Source organism: Triticum urartu, chromosome 4A (genome assembly GCF_056163025.1).
Source record: "Triticum urartu cultivar PI428250 chromosome 4A, HENAU_Tu73, whole genome shotgun sequence".
Taxonomy (NCBI): domain Eukaryota; kingdom Viridiplantae; phylum Streptophyta; class Magnoliopsida; order Poales; family Poaceae; genus Triticum; species Triticum urartu.
Window position 1 is genome coordinate 600,941,752 of NC_141876.1, and position 17,236 is coordinate 600,958,987.

General features: G+C 47.2%; 2 protein-coding genes, 1 non-coding gene and 1 pseudogene across 4 annotated transcripts; all 4 read right to left on the minus strand.

Annotated features, from left to right (window-relative positions):
- Positions 1-1,434: 1,434 nt before the first annotated feature.
- TRNAV-CAC (transfer RNA valine (anticodon CAC)) lies at positions 1,435-1,508 on the minus strand. Its single transcript has one exon. It is a non-coding gene; the product is annotated as a tRNA-Val (tRNA).
- Positions 1,509-2,706: 1,198 nt separating this feature from the next.
- LOC147977153 (cleavage and polyadenylation specificity factor subunit 3-I-like) lies at positions 2,707-6,448 on the minus strand. The gene is made up of 4 exons (XM_087521084.1): positions 6,179-6,448; positions 6,029-6,080; positions 3,428-3,668; positions 2,707-3,367 (listed from the first exon to the last, which is right to left on the minus strand). Exons 1-4 carry the CDS (start codon positions 6,446-6,448, stop codon positions 2,707-2,709), a joined length of 1,224 nt encoding a protein of 407 aa, XP_087377210.1.
- Positions 6,449-10,487: 4,039 nt separating this feature from the next.
- LOC125507553 (uncharacterized) lies at positions 10,488-11,866 on the minus strand. The gene is made up of 2 exons (XM_048672097.1): positions 11,780-11,866; positions 10,488-11,231 (listed from the first exon to the last, which is right to left on the minus strand). Exons 1-2 carry the CDS (start codon positions 11,864-11,866, stop codon positions 10,488-10,490), a joined length of 831 nt encoding a protein of 276 aa, XP_048528054.1.
- A 1,879-nt stretch (positions 11,867-13,745) lies between these two features.
- Positions 13,746-16,741, minus strand: LOC125507552 (uncharacterized; annotated as a pseudogene). Its single transcript, XR_015602305.1, has 3 exons — positions 16,318-16,741; positions 16,133-16,230; positions 13,746-15,725 (listed from the first exon to the last, which is right to left on the minus strand). The product of XR_015602305.1 is annotated as an uncharacterized LOC125507552 (transcript).
- Between the last annotated feature and the right edge of the window lie 495 nt (positions 16,742-17,236).

Genomic DNA, 17,236 nt, shown 5'->3' on the forward strand with positions numbered 1-17,236 from the left:
TGTTAGTGATGCTGAAGTTACGATGGTTGTTGTTTCAATAAATCTTCTGAGATTTCTCATAGTACAACTTTATAAAATTAGATATGATGTATACCATTTTATAGTTTTGTAAAAGGTAACATGTATTATTATGAACATTCCATGGCCCATGGAGATCTTATAAAAATATGTAGTTGCCCTTTATCAAGAGATAGAAAACCAAATTTATCTGTCTCATTCAAGCACGTCATCCCCTAGTAGCCCCTCTCGCGTTCGGACGTGTCACCTCCTCTTAGTAACTATTTTCCTTTTCTTCATATTAAGCCACTTCATATATGTTGGCGAGTTGGTGATGCTGGTAGAAAGGCGAGGAGCAGGCGCACGGTGGCAGCTGCAAAAACGCCTCTGGTCGCTCCCAGTCCGGCACCTGGTTGATTTGGAGAAAACATCGGAACAAGGATGAACATCCACGCCAGCCTCTAACCTGGACAGACCAACGCTTGAATTGGACAAAGAAAACATAATATACCGAGAAAAAGAATCCACCTTTTCTTATTCTTTTTCACAAACAGTACACCAGCATCTTACCCTATACGTGCAATTTTAATCAACAAATCGTTTTGTTGGTTGGGGTATAAGAGAAGAGCATATATATATATATATATATATATATATATATATATATATATATATATATATATATATATATATATATATTGTTGGGGTATATGAAATTGACTCTTGAAGCGTAATGGGATTGAGGCTAACTTAGCGAGACATATTCGGGTTGGAGCTTGTGCTTTGCTGTGGACTATCTGGACTTGCAGAAATGATTTGGTTTTTAACAGACTATCATGTATACATTTTTTGCAGGTCATATTCCGAACTACGGCACTGATCCGTTCGTGGTCGCCACTCACCCAGACGGAGGCCAGGGAGCATTTGGTTACTGGGTCTTTCCGATGGGAGATGGTAGCTCGGAATATTTTCAACCGGTTTGGATGGCGGTCATGTAATAGGATAGGCACTTAGATTTCCTATCTATTTTTTTTAGCCAGCCGGTTGTGGCGTCTTTTCTCGGCTAGTTGGTGTTTCTAGCCTCTTTTTGGCTCTGTGTGAGCTGCCTGTACTTTATTATTTTTTGGAGATCTTTGGAACCATGTTGACACTATTTTATTTGATTAATAAGAGGGCCGTATGCATCTTTCTGATGCAGAGGCCGGGGAATAACCCCTTTTCTAAAAAAAAAAAAAATTGACTCTTGAAGCATCATCCTGGTGCTGCACTTTTACAACTATTTTTGTCCAATGTGCATCTCCATCGGTACTTTTAACAAATGTTCCAGAACAAACGCGGCAGATGATACTAGTATTACCACGATTTTGTTCAAAAATGCGAAGCGAAGTTTAAAAAAAAGTAAGAATTATTTTTGTAAGTGCAATATATCAAAAAAAATGTCTGAGCCCAGGTTCGAACTGGGGACCTTTAGTGTGTGAGACTAACGTGATAATCAACTACACCACCCAGACTTCTTTGGGCAGAGCTTTCACGGTTTGTTATTTGAACGTTGATTCTCGTAGTCTGGCAGAGACAAAGCAGCCGTCGTCGACGATTTTTCTGACAGCAAACATGGTGTTGTGAAATTACGGAACAGAATTCCACTGTGACCTTTCCTGTGGTGAAAGTATTTTTCTTTTTTTGCGGGGAAGGTGAAAGTATTTTTCAAGAAGGAAAGACACTCCTACCCGTACTCTGCTCGGCAAATTGGGGCAATCACTGTGCATACACCTTCTACAGGCGTTGTGCGCTTTGAAGAGGTTTCCTAGTAGGATTACACGGCATTTCGATCGTAAGAGCTCGTGGTTCTAATTTTAACTCTAGGTTGCAACAACTGCTCGGTGATCGCATACCTTCCTTAGAGCAACTCTAGCAGACCCCTTAAATCACATTGGAGGCGAAGGTGCGGTAGGTACTCTTAGAGGACCTATCCACGGTGGTAATTTCTCTGCCACAAAGAAATTCAAGAATATTGGATCGAAATAAAGAAGAAAAGTATAACAGGGTTAATATTTCAGAAGTTAACACACTACGAAAAATATAGTAGGCTTTAACTGAACAATAGGCAAACAGGACTGTCAACTATAACAGGCCAACCTTCAATCATACAAACTACGTCTAAACCACCTCAGCTTGATTGTTTTTCTAAAATGGCATAACAAGAATCTTTTTGGTGTGCCATCCGTATGTACAATTGTAAATTTTCAAGTAATGGCAGAGAGGATGCTTATCCTCAAAATACATAGCAATAAGTAATGATTTTGCTTGACATAAAAACACAATACTATGCTCCTCATCTTATCTAGACAACTTTGCGTGAACATCGCTTATCTATAGTTCACTTGGTCGTTAAGCAGAAGTGATCGTTGCCCCAGGCAGCGCCATGAATATGAGGAAGACCAAATATGAATATAAGGAAGACCAAACGAACACGGGACTATGTGGTGATGAAATGAGAGACGCCATTTACTGAATTTAACGTGGATACAACACATCCACTCAGTAAACTAAATCACATCATGTGATGAATATTAATAGTAAGATAATTTCCTCCCCTGTTAATGTGGTTCCAATATTAATAGTAAGGTAATTTTCTCCCCTTCTGAGGTGAAGCCATGATGCATTCAGGGTGCATTCAGGGTTAAAGGCATCTTGCATCATGGCTTCACCTCAGGAGGCCGACAGCGGGATTGGTCTCACAGCACCCTGAATGCGACGGAACGCGGTCTTTATCCTCTCTTTCAGCGCAGCATTCGGGCACTCAACATCACCGCTCCTCCCATCCAAGTAGGCGATATCTCCATCGACAGTTATAACAAGCACCCCTTCCTCCGCCACTTTAACGTCACCGAAGACCGACACCATTAGAGCAAACACCACCTTCTGCGCAACCATCTCCGTTTCCTCTTCCATCGGAACGGCCTTTGGTCCCTCACGCCCTATGTTCAAGATCATGGCCACCACGGAATCAGACACCATGTCGCTTATGGGATCAGAGGACCACTGTAGCGTCACGTAGCTCTCTGAATCCAGGCGGATGGTCACCCTCTCATGAACAATCAGTGTTGGAACATTGGCTTCGTCGGTTGATGATTCCACGCTCTCGTATATTTGCCTCAGTCTGTACTTGATGACTTCAAAAGAACCGGAATATGGGACGGCGAGCCGCTGAGTAATGTTGGCGGTAGATAGCTGTGTGTGCACCCGGAGGTCCTCAGGAGCCATAATCTGGTACGTGAAGCCCTTCTTCACAAGCAAGCCACTGACCGAATCTCCCACTTCTGGCACCTTTTCTGCCAATCTGCCAATTGCCTTGGCCGTCTTGTCAGAGCTGAAATACAGCTGCACTGGTTGGCAGTTCTTGGGAAACACGATCTGTGTGTCTGTTCACTCGAACTGAGTGATCAGCTTCTGTCTGAGCCTCCCCATCTCATTTGCTTCCCCGTGTACAAGAATAATGTTGGCTGGGCGAAGCTCGCCCAGGAAGCCGCTCGTCTGTGGGAAATCCGCGTGAGCTGAAAAGGAGATGTAGAAGATCTGCATATTGAGAGGAGCAGTGAGCCCATTTACTAGCTGCACTTTTCTCGGCTCAGTGATGATCTCCTTTGCGAGGGAGCCAGCAACAGCATAACCTGGAAAAACACATGTGTTCTTATCTGTGCACCACTTGTTTTTGTTTTTTTTTTGAAACGGAGGCAAAAGATTTGCCTCATATCTTATATACTTAAGAAGTTCACCCCACTATCATATTTATCTCAACATGTAGCCCATCCACCTCATCAATCATGCCATGTCATCAACTCAGAACCTACATGCATGCCACGTCATGCGTTCAGTTTATAGTCTTCCGCAACCAACACAAGACAAACCACAAGGGTCTGTATAGGACACATCTAGATGTGACATAGTTATGTCACATCTAAGCTGATTTCCACTTTGTTTGTGGTCTATTTTTTTTGTCCTAGTTTTTTTTTGTTTCTTGTTGCTGCATTATATATTTGTGGGAGCTTAGATGTGACATTCTTAAAAAACATCTAGATGTGAATTAGACAAACTGAACCCCAAATCCTCTCGTGCATTTTATTTACAGCCGTAAACCACCGATAGCCACAGCGTTTACTGCCCCCGCATCCCCGTTCCTGTCCCCTCCTTGGCCTTTTATTATGGTTTTTATTAAGTTTTAACAAAGAGGCGAGTGCATATACAGGAACCGGACCCAAAGGAATAGTAACAACTGCAGATAAGAACAGGGCACAGATCGTTACGCTTCGTCTCCCTCCCACATAGATCTGAAATGTCCACCATTATATATTGGAGGTAAGTTATCCGCCACTGTTCAATCCATCTGCTACCGTGCACTTTCGTTTCAACTTCTAGATCATCCAACTCCTTAAATTGCGGCGTGCAGCACTAGGTAGAAGCGCATGCGCAGTTGATAGACATCCCCGCAAGCAGCGCACAATCAGTTGGCTGCTTGAGATCCGGCGGGGTGAGCATGACACGCTGGCGCGGCTATCCATTAGCGTCTTCTGCGAGCCGCGAAGGCAGAGATCCGTGTGGGCCTCGGCGGTGACAGTGGCGACCTCAACCATTACGAGGGAGGTCAGCGGAGCGCAGCTAGAGCACGGGCCAGAGACTTGAGCGATCTGCAGCCAACGGCGGGCCAGTGGTCGCGGGATTATCACCTTGCCGGCGCCCACCGTCCATCGGCCATCGCTGGTAGCCACAGTATCCTGCGTCAGCGCCTGTATATGATTTATGTAACGAAGGAGGACCGGCCGGTGTGGTACGGTGTGATGGTAGGGGTGGGTTGTTCTATGACTCCCAGCCCATCATGGTACAGATATCTACCATGTTGGTCCTCAATTAACAAGAAAGGCATGTGAGTTTAATATGCATCACGAGGTAGGTAAAAGAGTCTCTCACCTGAAGAAAAATTCCCGAGCATGATCCATTTTTCTGCGAAATTATTCAGCATATGGTAAATTCAGTAGCACTGTGATCATTTTTCTAGATTTCAAAAAGAGAAGAGTAGATCACTGGTCTATAGTGGTTCACGTTCCAGGTAAAGGTTACCTGCTTGCATCTAATTTTGGTGTGGTGTTCAAGCTGACGAGCTAGCATGGTTTGAATCAGATGCGCTTGCTAGGAATGAGGCTGCATGTGGAAGGGTCGTCCACTGGAATATATGCCAACTATACTTAAGATGGGTAAGTATGTATATCATATTACCGCTGATGGTTCTTCGATGCTAAAAGACTAGCTAGCGATATCACCATATTGTGCCTGTGATGTCAATATGTTCATATGTTGTTAGCAAGGAGATGGTGGGGATATCAGACCATTCCTGAATAGTTTATCACATGATGCAAATATGTTTGTCAAGTACAACAAATACCATTGAACTAAGCATGCATCGGACAGAGCACTCAATGAATTATATTTTTGATCATATGTAGAGTGGCATTTTGGTATTGTAACTGTACAGTTGTTAATGCACTACCTACTTTACGAATTATAGTTCTGTTGTACATATCTTATCGGTGATAGGTGGAGAATGGCGTTCTCGCTCCCAGAGCGCGCTCTCCCGCGTGAATAGCAAATGTTTTCAAAAGAATTTGTTTTTTTTTGTAGATGTTCGTGTTAGGGTCGCAAGCATCCTGAAAAAATTTGATGCGAAACGGAGCAGCGGTATTTCACCGGTGAAAAAAACAAATTTAGGATGACATTTTGGGGTAATATTTGGTGTTTATTTAGTTTTTTTTCACAGACCAAAATGTTTAATCGCTTTGCCTACAAATTTGCATGTAGCATTTGGATGTGACAAAGAACACATATAATTTTTGTTGGAATGTTTTTGGCATTACAAAAAATATTTTCATGCCAAAAACATTGTTGTAATCATCGCCCCTTCTTTGTCGGAGCCGGGCAAACGTTGTTGTAGTAGACAGTCGGGAAGTCGTCGTGCTAACGCCCCATAGGACCAGCGCACCAGAACAGCAACCGCCGCTGATGAAAAGAAGCATAGACCGGAAGGATCCAACCTGCAGACACACGGACATAGACGAGCGAAGACCGGATCCAGTCGGATCCACCGAAGACAAACGCCGACCGGATCCCATGAGATCCGCCGGAGACAAACCTCCACACGCCTTTCGACGATGCTTGAAACATCACCAGGACGGGGGCTAGGCGGGGAGGACCTTATTCCATCTACAAGAAGCCGCCACCGCCTCATCTTCTTGAGCATGGCACAAACTCTAACAAAACTCAGAAAAACATCTAAAAACGGAGCCCTCCCGCCGGCAAGGGCCGGGATCCACCGTGCCTCCATGATCCGAGGACCATAGAAGATAAGGCGGACCGGCGGCGCCGGCGAGAGGCAAGGAAACCCTAGATGGGAGTTGGGCATGGGCAGGTTCAAATTGTTGATCCTCAATGCCCATATTTCTGCAAATATGTAACCTCAACATGCAATCATGCACGAGAAAAGGACCACCTCAACAAGCAATCATGCATGAAAAAATACATATGTTTATGCAATCTTTATTCAATAAAGATGGTAAAACAATACAATAACCGAATACGATAAAGCATGTCTATTTTTATTTCCAATTCATATTGTATAGTTAAATATTCATTTTCACACAACCAAGTAGCACTTAAATATATTACAACCAATTCTCGCAGCAACGCGCGGGGTATCATCTAGTATTAAATAAGGAGGAGAGAGAGTTTGTTACAACACACATCCAAGTTACGGCATGACAATTATTCTCGCAATAAAAAAGACCCTAGTTTCTTTGCCCCAGCTTTGATCCAAAGGTTTGCCTCGTCTTCAATGATGCTGAGCAAGATTTGCGGAGGTGTGCTCTTTTGCCTGAACACTCTTGCGTTGCGCTCATTCCAGATGACCCATGACACTAGCATGGTAATCGATGCCTTTGCTTTTCTGTCGGTGGTGCCCGTGGTGCATGTGCTCGCCCACCAGGCATGAACGGAGTCAAACAGGTGCCATGTGGACGTGTCCATGTCATGGATGCGAAATTTCTGAATAGCCATGTTCCAAAGCCTGAGAGTGAAACGGCATCTGAAGAAAAGATGAGGGCCACATTCCTGCACCCCTCGGCACAAGGGGCAGGGGCCACAGTTAGGCCATCCTCGCTTCTCCAATCTGTCCGCAATCCAGATCCTATCTTGAAGCGCGAGCCAAGCAACGAACTTGACTTTTGGTGGGGCCCAAGCCTTCCAGACCATTTGGTCCATGGGGGAGAGGACCAAGCCCAAAAATTGTGCCCTGTAAGCGGAGGCCGCGGAGTAGTGCGCCGCGGAGTAGTGCCCAGATTCCGTGTGCTTCCATAGGATGTCATCCTCGGTGAGCTCATCCAGGTGCACCTCGTGCAGTAGCATCCAAAGGGTGAAGAATTGCGCAACATGCTCGATGGAAATAGATGCGGGCGGTCTGATTTTGAGGATCCACGCGTTGTCCTTGAGGGCCTCCCGTACCTTCCAGTGCTTCCGGGAGGAAGTCTCATAAATGAGCGGAGCAATGTCTTTGGGCTTGCGACCAAGGAGCCAAGGGGAGTCCCAAAATGGAGTCTTCGCACCGTTCCCAACCGTGATGGTGGTACAGGCATAGAAAAAGTTGAGGTCCTCCTCATCGCATGGATTCCCACTCCCAACCCACAACTTTGTGGGCTCCTTCCACTCGTACCAAGGCCACCGCAAACGCAAAGCCCGCGCGAACTTGTTGGTGTTGAGGACCCCGAGTCCACCATAGGCGAGCGGTCGGCTGACAACATCCCAATTGACCTTGCACTTTGCCCCGGATGTCGTATCCGACCCCGACCATAGGAAGGCCCGCTCAAGCTTGTCGATGTTTTGCAAAATGGTGGGTTGAATGACAAGTGGCGTGATGAAGTAGATCACTTGGGAAGCGAGGACCGACTTAATAAGGGTCGCGCGACCAATGATGGTGATGTTTTGGCCGTCATATGTAGTCAGTCTACTTGCCACTTTAGCGACAAGAAAGTATAGGTCGGCGAGCTTCAGCTTCCACACAGATAGCGGGAGTCCCAGGTAGCGGAGCGGAAAGGAAGCCCTGACAGCCGGTAGCCCTTGTGTGATGTGACCCAAGTCAAGGTTGCCGCACCGAATGGGGACCATTGAGCTCTTATGAAAATTGGTGCAAAGGCCGGTGACTTCACCAAAACCTCGCAGAATGGCCGCGAGGTTGTCCACATCTCTTTTGATCGGCGCTACAAACACAGCCGCATCATCCGCATAGAGAGAGGTTCGCACCATGACCCCTCTCCCTCGGACCTTGTGAAGAAGGCCCTTCCTTGTTGCCACATCAAGGATTTGCTTCAATGGGTCAATAGCTATCACAAAAAGGAGGGGAGAGACGGGGTCCCCTTGCCGTAGACCCTGGCCATGCTTGATGGGGGTACCAGCTACCCCATTCAAGAGGATCCTCGAAGATGAGGAGCATAGCAGAGCCGCAATCCACTCTCGAAATTTGCTTGGGAAACCTCGCCTCCGTAGGAGGTCAAGCAAGTACTCCCATTTGACAGAGTCAAATGCCTTGCGGATGTCCAGCTTGAATAGGAGAGAGGGAGTCTTGCTCTTGTGCAAGCGTCGTGCAAGGTTTCTAACATACATGAAGTTGTCGTGGATGCTCCGTGTTTTGATGAACGCACTTTGAGCGTTGGAGACGAGGGCGGACATGTGCGGGCCAAGCCGGATAGCGAGTACCTTCACGATGATCTTGGCGACTGCATGGATGAGGCTAATGGGCCTAAAGTTGACGATGCTCTCCGCCCCATCCTTCTTTGGAAGCAACACAATATTCGCAGAGTTGAGCCAGTGTAGGTTTGTTGTGTGGAGGGAGTCAAAGCGTTGAATCACCCTCATGAGGTCGTGCTTGATGATGCCCCAACACTTTTTGAAGAAGAGGCCGGTGAAGCCATCTGGCCTAGGCGCCTTGTCGCTCGGCATGCTATTAATCGCCTCGATGACCTCCGCCTCAGAGAGGGGAGCGTCAAGCTCACGCAGGTCATGCGACTCCAGATTGAGCTCCTCCCAATTGAAGTCCTTCGTGCTTACGCTTCCTCTTTTCACTACTTGCGAGAAGTGGTCATGGATTATCTTCTCCTTGGCATTGTGTTCGGTCACCCACCCTTGATCCTTCATAATCCGGTTAATATAGTTTTTCCTCCTTCTCGTGTTAACGCGACGGTGAAAGAATTTGGTCTTGGCTTTAGAGAAGAGGCCTCTACTCCATTCCGTGAGACGCTTCGTCGTTTTCTTGAGCTTGTGGAAAAGGATCATGTATGGGTCGGTATGCTCAACTGGCTCGGCCCAGGCCTTGTGGACCACGTCATAGAAGCCTGGCATAGAAGCCCAAAAGTTCTCAAATTTGAAGGTCCTAGGCCTCCTTGGCCCCTTATCTTCAGCAAGCAGAAGCGGGCAGTGGTCGGAGAGGGACGAGGAGAGCGCATGTAACACGTGGTCATTGAATGTTGTGTCCCACTCCGCATTGCAAAAGAAGGAGTCGAGCTTGCAAAGGGTAGGGTTGGACCTCTCATTGCTCCATGTGAATCTCCTATTTTGGAGGTGGATTTCTTTGAGCTCACAACTGTGGAGAGTTGCACGGAACCGATTTATACGGCTGCAGTTCACGTTCCTCTTGTTTTTATCCCTTGCCCGGTAAATTTGGTTGAAATCCCCGGAGGCTATCCAAGCCACACCAGCGGGTGGCTTTTGGCCAACGAGCTCGTCAAAGAACACATCTTTGAGCGAGTGGTCGGTGGGGCCGTAAACGGTGGTTATCTTGAAGCTCACGCCTGAGTCTCTGACACGAACCATGGCTGAGAGGCAGAAGGTGGTGATGGTGATGCTGGACATCTCCACCAAAAGGTCATCCCAAAGAAGAAGGATACCACCCCTAGTGCCATTTGCTGGACGTTGTGCGAAGCTACACAGCCTATGCCCCCCCCCCCAAGAAAGCAGTCGTGAACTGATCGATATTGTCAAGCTTCGTTTCCTGGAGGCACACTACATGACAGGAGGAGGAAGCGATAGTAGCATTAACTGTCGACCGCCGGTTTGGACAGTTAAGGCCCCGGACATTCCAGCTCAGAAAGTTTACTGGTTGTGATGACATAAATTAACAGCGAGGACCCTGGAGCATAGCCACTGAACATAGGCAAGAAGAAACATGGCAGCATCTGAACTGGCAGCGAGAACAGCAATTTGTGTGCACACATATGCGACAACCAACACCCGCGGTTGCATAGATAACCTGATACATGGTGCATATACAGCACGCCCACACACTTTGCTACCAAGCTGAAACTTGACCCAGCACCTAACCATCCGGCAACATGCAAATAGTTGTACTAACATAGCAACTAACAACCCAGATTATGAGTAGTGGCTCAGGACGCTGCCTACTGCAGCACGGCCTCCTCGTCGGCCCTCTCCAGGTCCAGCGCGCCTCCTCCTCCATGCGCCAGGAGGGCTTCCTCCACAGCATCTGCATTGGCGTCGTCTAGCTTAAACAGGCCTCTCATGGCTGTGAGCACCTCCGGCGACAAATGCTCCTTGAAGCGGTCCGCGAAGGCGTCCAAGGCTGCGGTGGTGACGTCCTCTCCATCCTTGACGATGCCGAGAGAGCGACAGACCAGGATTTCTGCCGCGCGAGCCATGGGCGTGGCCTTGGGGCGGCTTGCCGTCTTTGTCTTGTGCAGCGAGAAGGTGCCGCCGACCCCGGAGATGGAGACTCCGGCCATTGTTTTGCGACGCGTCGTAAGAGCCCGAGGCGGTGTTGGAGCCGGGGTGGGCAGGATGGCCTCCTGCCTATCTTCAAACAACGGCGCAAGGCACTGCAGGCCAACAGCACCAGAAGCATCGACCCTACGGCGCCGCACGGGCGAAGGGGTGCGGTGCACCGGCCCGCTGGACGGCAGTGGCGGCATTGGCGAGGCCTCGAACCCAGGGGGCCTGGATAGGGACGGCACAGGCAGTAGCATCGTCGTGGGCGCACAGAGCTGTAGCAGCGCCCCACTTGGCTCCCTTGGCAGCAGCGTGGCCGACTGAACTTCATTCCTCTTGGACCTGGGTGACAGCGGCAGAACGGAGGTTGGTGAAAGCGGCGGCAAAGAGCTGCCTAGAGAGGCCACTTTGGAGGCTACCTGGACTTGCCATCACCACTGACGGACCAACATCATGGAAGTTGTCTATCTTTCCCTAATAATAAACCACCGATTAATTCTGGTCGTCCGTCGTTAGGCATTTTACAAAAAAACCCTCCTGTTTTCTGGAAATTGTACCCGCTGTCTCTCTTTAAGTGATATCTAAAAAACGATTCGGTTTTACAAATTAACCCCTGGATTTATTAGATTTCAACCTGAGCTCCTTTCCTCTATCTTATCCAGACGCTCAACTCCAGCCGCGGCGGCGCATGACTCACGCACACCCTCCCCGCCATTCCTCCCGCCGCCTGGCCCTCCGCCCTGCAGTGGTGCGCCTGAGATTGGGGGCACCACCGCTGCGTCCGCGCTGGTCCTGGATCCTAGACGTCGGGCCTCCCCGACCTTCGATCCCCTCGCTTCAACGGCGACGGCAACCTTCCATTGACCGCCCGATTCCGGCCAACTCCGGTGCCTTCCCCGGGCTTCCGCTCACGGGAACGGATCCCCTCGCCGCCCCTACCAATTCTCCCTGCAGCCGGCCTTCGCACTGACCCGGCGAGCCCCTTGGCCACCGAGGAGACGAGTTGCGCCGCCCGTGAGCTCCTCTCCCGATTCCTCTCTTCCCTCGCCCGCATCGGCCACCCGAGTAGGAGCACGCCGCCCTGCCGCCCCCGCCCTGCCGGGCACCGTCAGCCACGGATGCGGCCTAGAACTGCTGCCGCCCCTGCCCTGCCGTGCGCCGACGACCATGGACCAGCCGCGCGAGTAGGAGGACGCCACGGCGGCCGCACATGGATGCGGCCGAGAAATGCTACCGCCCCTGAACTGCAGCCGCGCCGCGCCGCGCCTGCCGTGCACCCCTGTCCTGGGCATGATGCTGCTGCCGCTGGGGCGTGCTGCTGCTCGCCTCTCCGATCCGCCGGTGCCTGCGTGCGTCCTGGGCTGCTCGTGTCGCCTCGCGACCGCTGTTGGATCCGAGGGAGCCGCCGGTTGCGCGCGTCCGGGGGAGCGCCCGAGCAGCTCGCGTTCGAGCTGACGGCTGCGTGCGCGCACGAGGGAGCAGCTACCCAGTGCAGCGGCATCAGCTAGCAACCTCTGAATTCAGTGATGCGGAATTTTGGACGCAACTACATGTATATATTGTTCATGAAAGCTTTCATTTGAAAGCTCATATGGTCAACTTTGTTCTTAAATTTGAAAGCTCATATGGTCAACTTTGGAGGCAACTACATGTATATACTGTTGATGTTACATGTAAACAAATTATGGCAAGCAGCACAAGTTTCTTTGTTTGTAAATTAAGCAGTCTGGTAGATTTGGAAAGGAGGAACAGGGTACTGAACTTTTATATATCAGCATAAGGTACATCCCAATTAAGTTTTTCTGTTCTAAACAGGGTAATGAACTTGATAATTTTGCCTTTCTGTTCTGCATGATCCATCTAATCATAGTTACAAAGCATGGGAAGCCATCTCCCATCTTACACGTCCTCTGAATCTCAAAAACATGCACTGAACTTTTTCACATTTGCTCTGCTGCTCCCAATTTGCAATTGATTTCAGGCAATCTGAACTTTTTCACATTTGCTCTGCTGCTCCCAATTTGCAATTGATTTCAGGCAATCAAAAATGGAGTGGAGGGGAGTAGATTTGTCACAGAAATACGACTGCTAGAACAGAATAATCTCTCCCTCTCTCTCAGTATACATGCACATATACACAAGCAAGCAAATAAAACTTAAACTGAGCGTACTAATATCACGTTCAGAGGTGAAACTGAGGAACCTTAGAGGTTTAGAATGTACTAAAAGACTGTAAGATTTTGATAAATTGCCTTTTTTTACAATTGACAGGGGGCCAAGGAGCAAGGTGTGCACAGAGTACGTGACATACTGACTTTTTTTCGAGTCAGAAGTACGTGACATACAAACTAAAAATCAGAAGTATAAGACTAGCATAGTTTTGAACTCTGTGCTGGCAGATCTTTTTTACCTGATGCGTGATCATTATGTGAAGTACGCCAATAATAACGACAACATCAGGCCATTTGAGAGTCGGGGTGGAACTTCCCTGGAGTTATTCTCGCTTAAATCTTACTACAGCCTTTTATTCACATTTCCTATTGTGTAGTTGGTGACAATAAGGAATTGTTATTCACTTGAGAAAATAAAGATTAAATCGATGATGTTCTCAGAAGTAAAATGACTGCTCTCGGAAGTAAAATGACTTTCTGAGCTAGGTAGTGACTTTCTGAGAACCAATAGAGAAATCTGTAAACCATTCCCATGTCTATCATAATGATCTTTGTATTTTTCTTTGTATATTAAACTACAGAATATTATTCTGCATTATTTTCAACCGTTACTTTTTATCTATTTGCCTTATGGATGTTTGGTTATCTCTCAAAAAGAGGCCCAACAATCTCTTTTGGGGACTTCTTATCACCACATATATGATCTTATTGAACTAGATCGAGAACTACAGTCCCCAAAGGGTCATATATGCTTGATGTGCCTGAGCATATGGTGTATCTATAACACCATTCATTTTGAACCACTGAAATAGTAAAAGTTGTTTGATTGGTAAATTGATTTTCAGCTTTCTAAACAAATTTTTTGGAGCACAAGATTTCTAAACACATTTTTATAGATCAGATTTACATTTGGTCAGCACTAAAGCTCTCCAAAGATCTTCATATTTTGCAAACAAAACTCCAAAATCGAGAGGAGATATGCATCCATTGTATGAGTAGCCTCTGCAACCAGCCAACTGAACGATGTGGCAGCTCACGTGAACACTGTGGTTAATATCGTAGGCAGACTGTTCGGTGCCCCCTAAAGTGCCAACTCCTTCAGGTCCATATTGCCCATTAAAGTCGGACACAACAGAGCAAATATCTTCCTAGCCTTTCTACTTTGGTGCAGGTGCAGCATCTAATAGGAATTTATCTCTACCAGTTTCATCGGCAAAATTGTTGGTCTTCATGGATAAGTAGATCTGATTCTTCTAATGAAGCATTTCATAGCCTAAATTCAGTGTCATGCTTGAAGCCATCACAATCTGAACCAGTTTCTGACTAATTATAATCATCCTATCAGCAGAGCTCTCCTTACAAACTTTCTTTTTATCTGAAGACAAGGGATCATCAAGAGAATAATTGTATTTCCTAGCTCTAGCACCCCTCTACTGATTTCTTTGATTCGTTCTTGTCAGTACCACCCCGATGGTGTTTCCCCCTGGAATGCCTTAAACTTATATGGGAGTGCGAAGATGAATGGTGAGAATTTTTATCTCTAAAATGTTTTGATTCATCTTCTCTATATTTCTGCGTTGCAAGAGGAATAATCAGTGTCACACTCCATGACACCAGATGCCTAGATTTCTTGTGATTGCTCATTGTCAATATCCAACATTTCATCTTCAGATACAGATGAACCCTTTTTACAGACATTTCATCTTGCGATTACCCATTGTCAATATACAGATGAACGGCAACAACATAAGTATCTGCATTCTTATCTTCCATTGTGTCATTTACAAACCTTTCATCTTTACAACCTCTATCAGATCTTTTTTATGGGCGTCAGCGCTACGCATCCGTCACTGCATGTTCGATGGGTCATCTATAAGATCTTTTTTTGTCATCCTGCACCTCCGATTGTAAGATTAAGAAGACTTTTGGAAGGTTTGGCGTTACCTAATGTTATTTTTGTTTCTCAAATATTTTTGTCGTTGGTCTGTCCCTACTTCTACAACTCTGAAATTTTAGTTAGATGCCACGGTTGTCAAAAGCATTCAAACTGCATCCTTTAATATTTTCAGTGAAGATTATTCATAGCCCCCACAGTTATGTGTCCTTCGTTATGGACGATCTTTTTTGCAGGGACGTTATGGATGATCTTCAAGGGTATGTATGTTGACAAAATTATTGTTTATCCCCGTTGCAACGCACGGGCATGTTTCCTAGTGCTATTCAAAGGGTCAATATGCTTGAAATGGAAGGGATTGGACCGTGCAAACTGGTTGCGGATCCTGTCATTCATGGAGTTTATGTATGTCTGGTAGACAGCCATACAATTCTTCGCAAGAGGGGAGGCGTAATAGATTGGAATCTTATGGAGCTCTGGGTGGTTGGACCAATACTCATCTAGGATAAGCAGCAGCTCCTGTGCTCTACCAAGAGCAAATGCCGGGATAAGAACACGGCCCCCTTGAGAAACAGTGTTGTGGCATCAGTGAAGCGCTTCTCTCTGACATGGCAGGGTTGGTGTCGCTGCACACCGTAAGTTGACTCGATAATGCAAATATCAGGGGAGAACTGGGGGATCTCAGCAGCTTTCAGGTGCCTGTCTTCTTCACGGGAGTAGTCACCAGTGTAAAGAATGCGAACGCCAGCAATATCCACCATGAACATGGCAGCTCCAAGTACATGGCCTGCAGTATAGCACCAGAAGCGTATGCCATTAACTTGCAACGTCTGGTGGAAGTCTATGACCTGCATGATAAGTACTTATATGTTAGGAGTGTGCATCCTCCTGTGATAAATTAACATATCTTAATCCTCACAAGCAGAATCCTGTATTAGCTGTATAACATGGGGTTCTTAAATTTAACCAATGGTCCATTTGACATGGTTTCTTAATCCTCACAAGCAGAATCCTGTATCATAATCAGTTTTTAATCCTCATAAGCAGGATCATGGTATTTGGAAAGAAATGGCCATATAACATGGGGTTGTTAAATTTAACCAATGGTCCATTTGACATATAAATTTGTTGACTATGCAGAAGAATCAATGATAAGAAAAACTTAGCGTGTCTAGGTGCTAGGCGATAGCAGCATAACGGGAAGAAGGAAGGACAGGCGGGGATCAAGAAAGGGCGAGATTTGTTGGTTGGTTACTGCGTGATGAGGAGGACGTCGACGGCGGCGGGGTCGATCTCGTCGAAGAAGGGCAGCGACGCCATGCCGAGGTACGCCGGGTGGATGCCGCAGTCGAACTGGAGAGCACGGAGTGGGTCAGATTCCCCGGACAGGCGGGAGCAGAGGAGCGGACAAGGGGAAGCTAGGGTTTCGGGGATGCTTACTAGGACTGTGCGCCCCTTGAAGCTCAGGTGGACGCAGGAGCGGCCCACCTCGCTGCCGCCGCCGAGCGGCGTGATCAGCATCCCGTCGCCCTCCCGCCCGCCCGACGCCGCCGGCGCCGGCGATGTCATCGGGGGTCGTCGGGGAAATGTGAGAGAGGAGAAGCTGCGCTTGTCCTGTGACCCGGCCGTGGGCTGGATGGATATCGGCTGCCGTTGCCTCACAGCCCGGGCACGTTCCTCCAGGGCCTTGACTGGCTCTGCGCTTTAGGCGCTCGGATGGGCCGGCCCACGAGCGCGCTTGCTCGCTCGGGAAAAAAACAACGCTCGCTACTGCTGAGTTCGGCCGCTCGCTGGCAGCCCGGTTTTTTTCTGTTCCCTTTTTTTTGCTGTTAATCCGGTAGGAAAAAACTGCCACTTTTTTCATTTCTTACGAAATAAAAATGCAATATCAAAAATGGTTTACAGACTTAAAGAAATAGGTTCATCCATTTGAAAAACAAATCTCTAAAAAAAGGTTCATCGATTTTTTCGAAAATGTTCATCGATTTTGAAAAAAAGTTCATAAAAAAATCATCGAGTTTGGAAAAAAGTTCGTTGAGTTTGGAAAAAGTTCATCCCATTTGAAAAATACTTCATAAACTTGAAAAATCTGGAATACAAAAGAAAGAAAATCCGTATAAAAAAGAATATAAAGAGAAATAATCACGCATTTAGTAAAATGATAAAAAAGAAAAAAAAACCTGAATAAAACCGTGCCAGAAATGTCCAGGGAACTGGGAAAAACCCGGCTTTGGAAGCTTCTAGGAGCTTTCCAAAATCGGTGGCCTCCACGACTTAAGAAACAATAAATGAATGGAAACTATTCAGCAATCACTGGTTGATCGATGGCGTTGTGCTTGCAGTCGTTCGCTCTAGAGGA

Excerpts from the sequence above, each read along its gene's own strand:
- LOC147977153 (XM_087521084.1), bottom strand. The coding sequence starts at position 6,448 with ATGCCCAACTCCCATCTAGGGTTTCCTTGCCTCTCGCCGGCGCCGCCG. Across the intron at positions 6,081-6,178 it reads TCGTCGAAAGGCGTGTGGAG|GTTGGATCCTTCCGGTCTAT; the intron begins GTTTGTCTCCGG and ends GTGTGTCTGCAG. Across the intron at positions 3,669-6,028 it reads CAGCGGCGGTTGCTGTTCTG|GTTATGCTGTTGCTGGCTCC; the intron begins GTGCGCTGGTCC and ends GTGTTTTTCCAG.
- LOC125507553 (XM_048672097.1), bottom strand. The coding sequence starts at position 11,866 with ATGCGGGCGAGGGAAGAGAGGAATCGGGAGAGGAGCTCACGGGCGGCG. Across the intron at positions 11,232-11,779 it reads CCAAGGGGCTCGCCGGGTCA|GTAGCCTCCAAAGTGGCCTC; the intron begins GTGCGAAGGCCG and ends TGGCAAGTCCAG.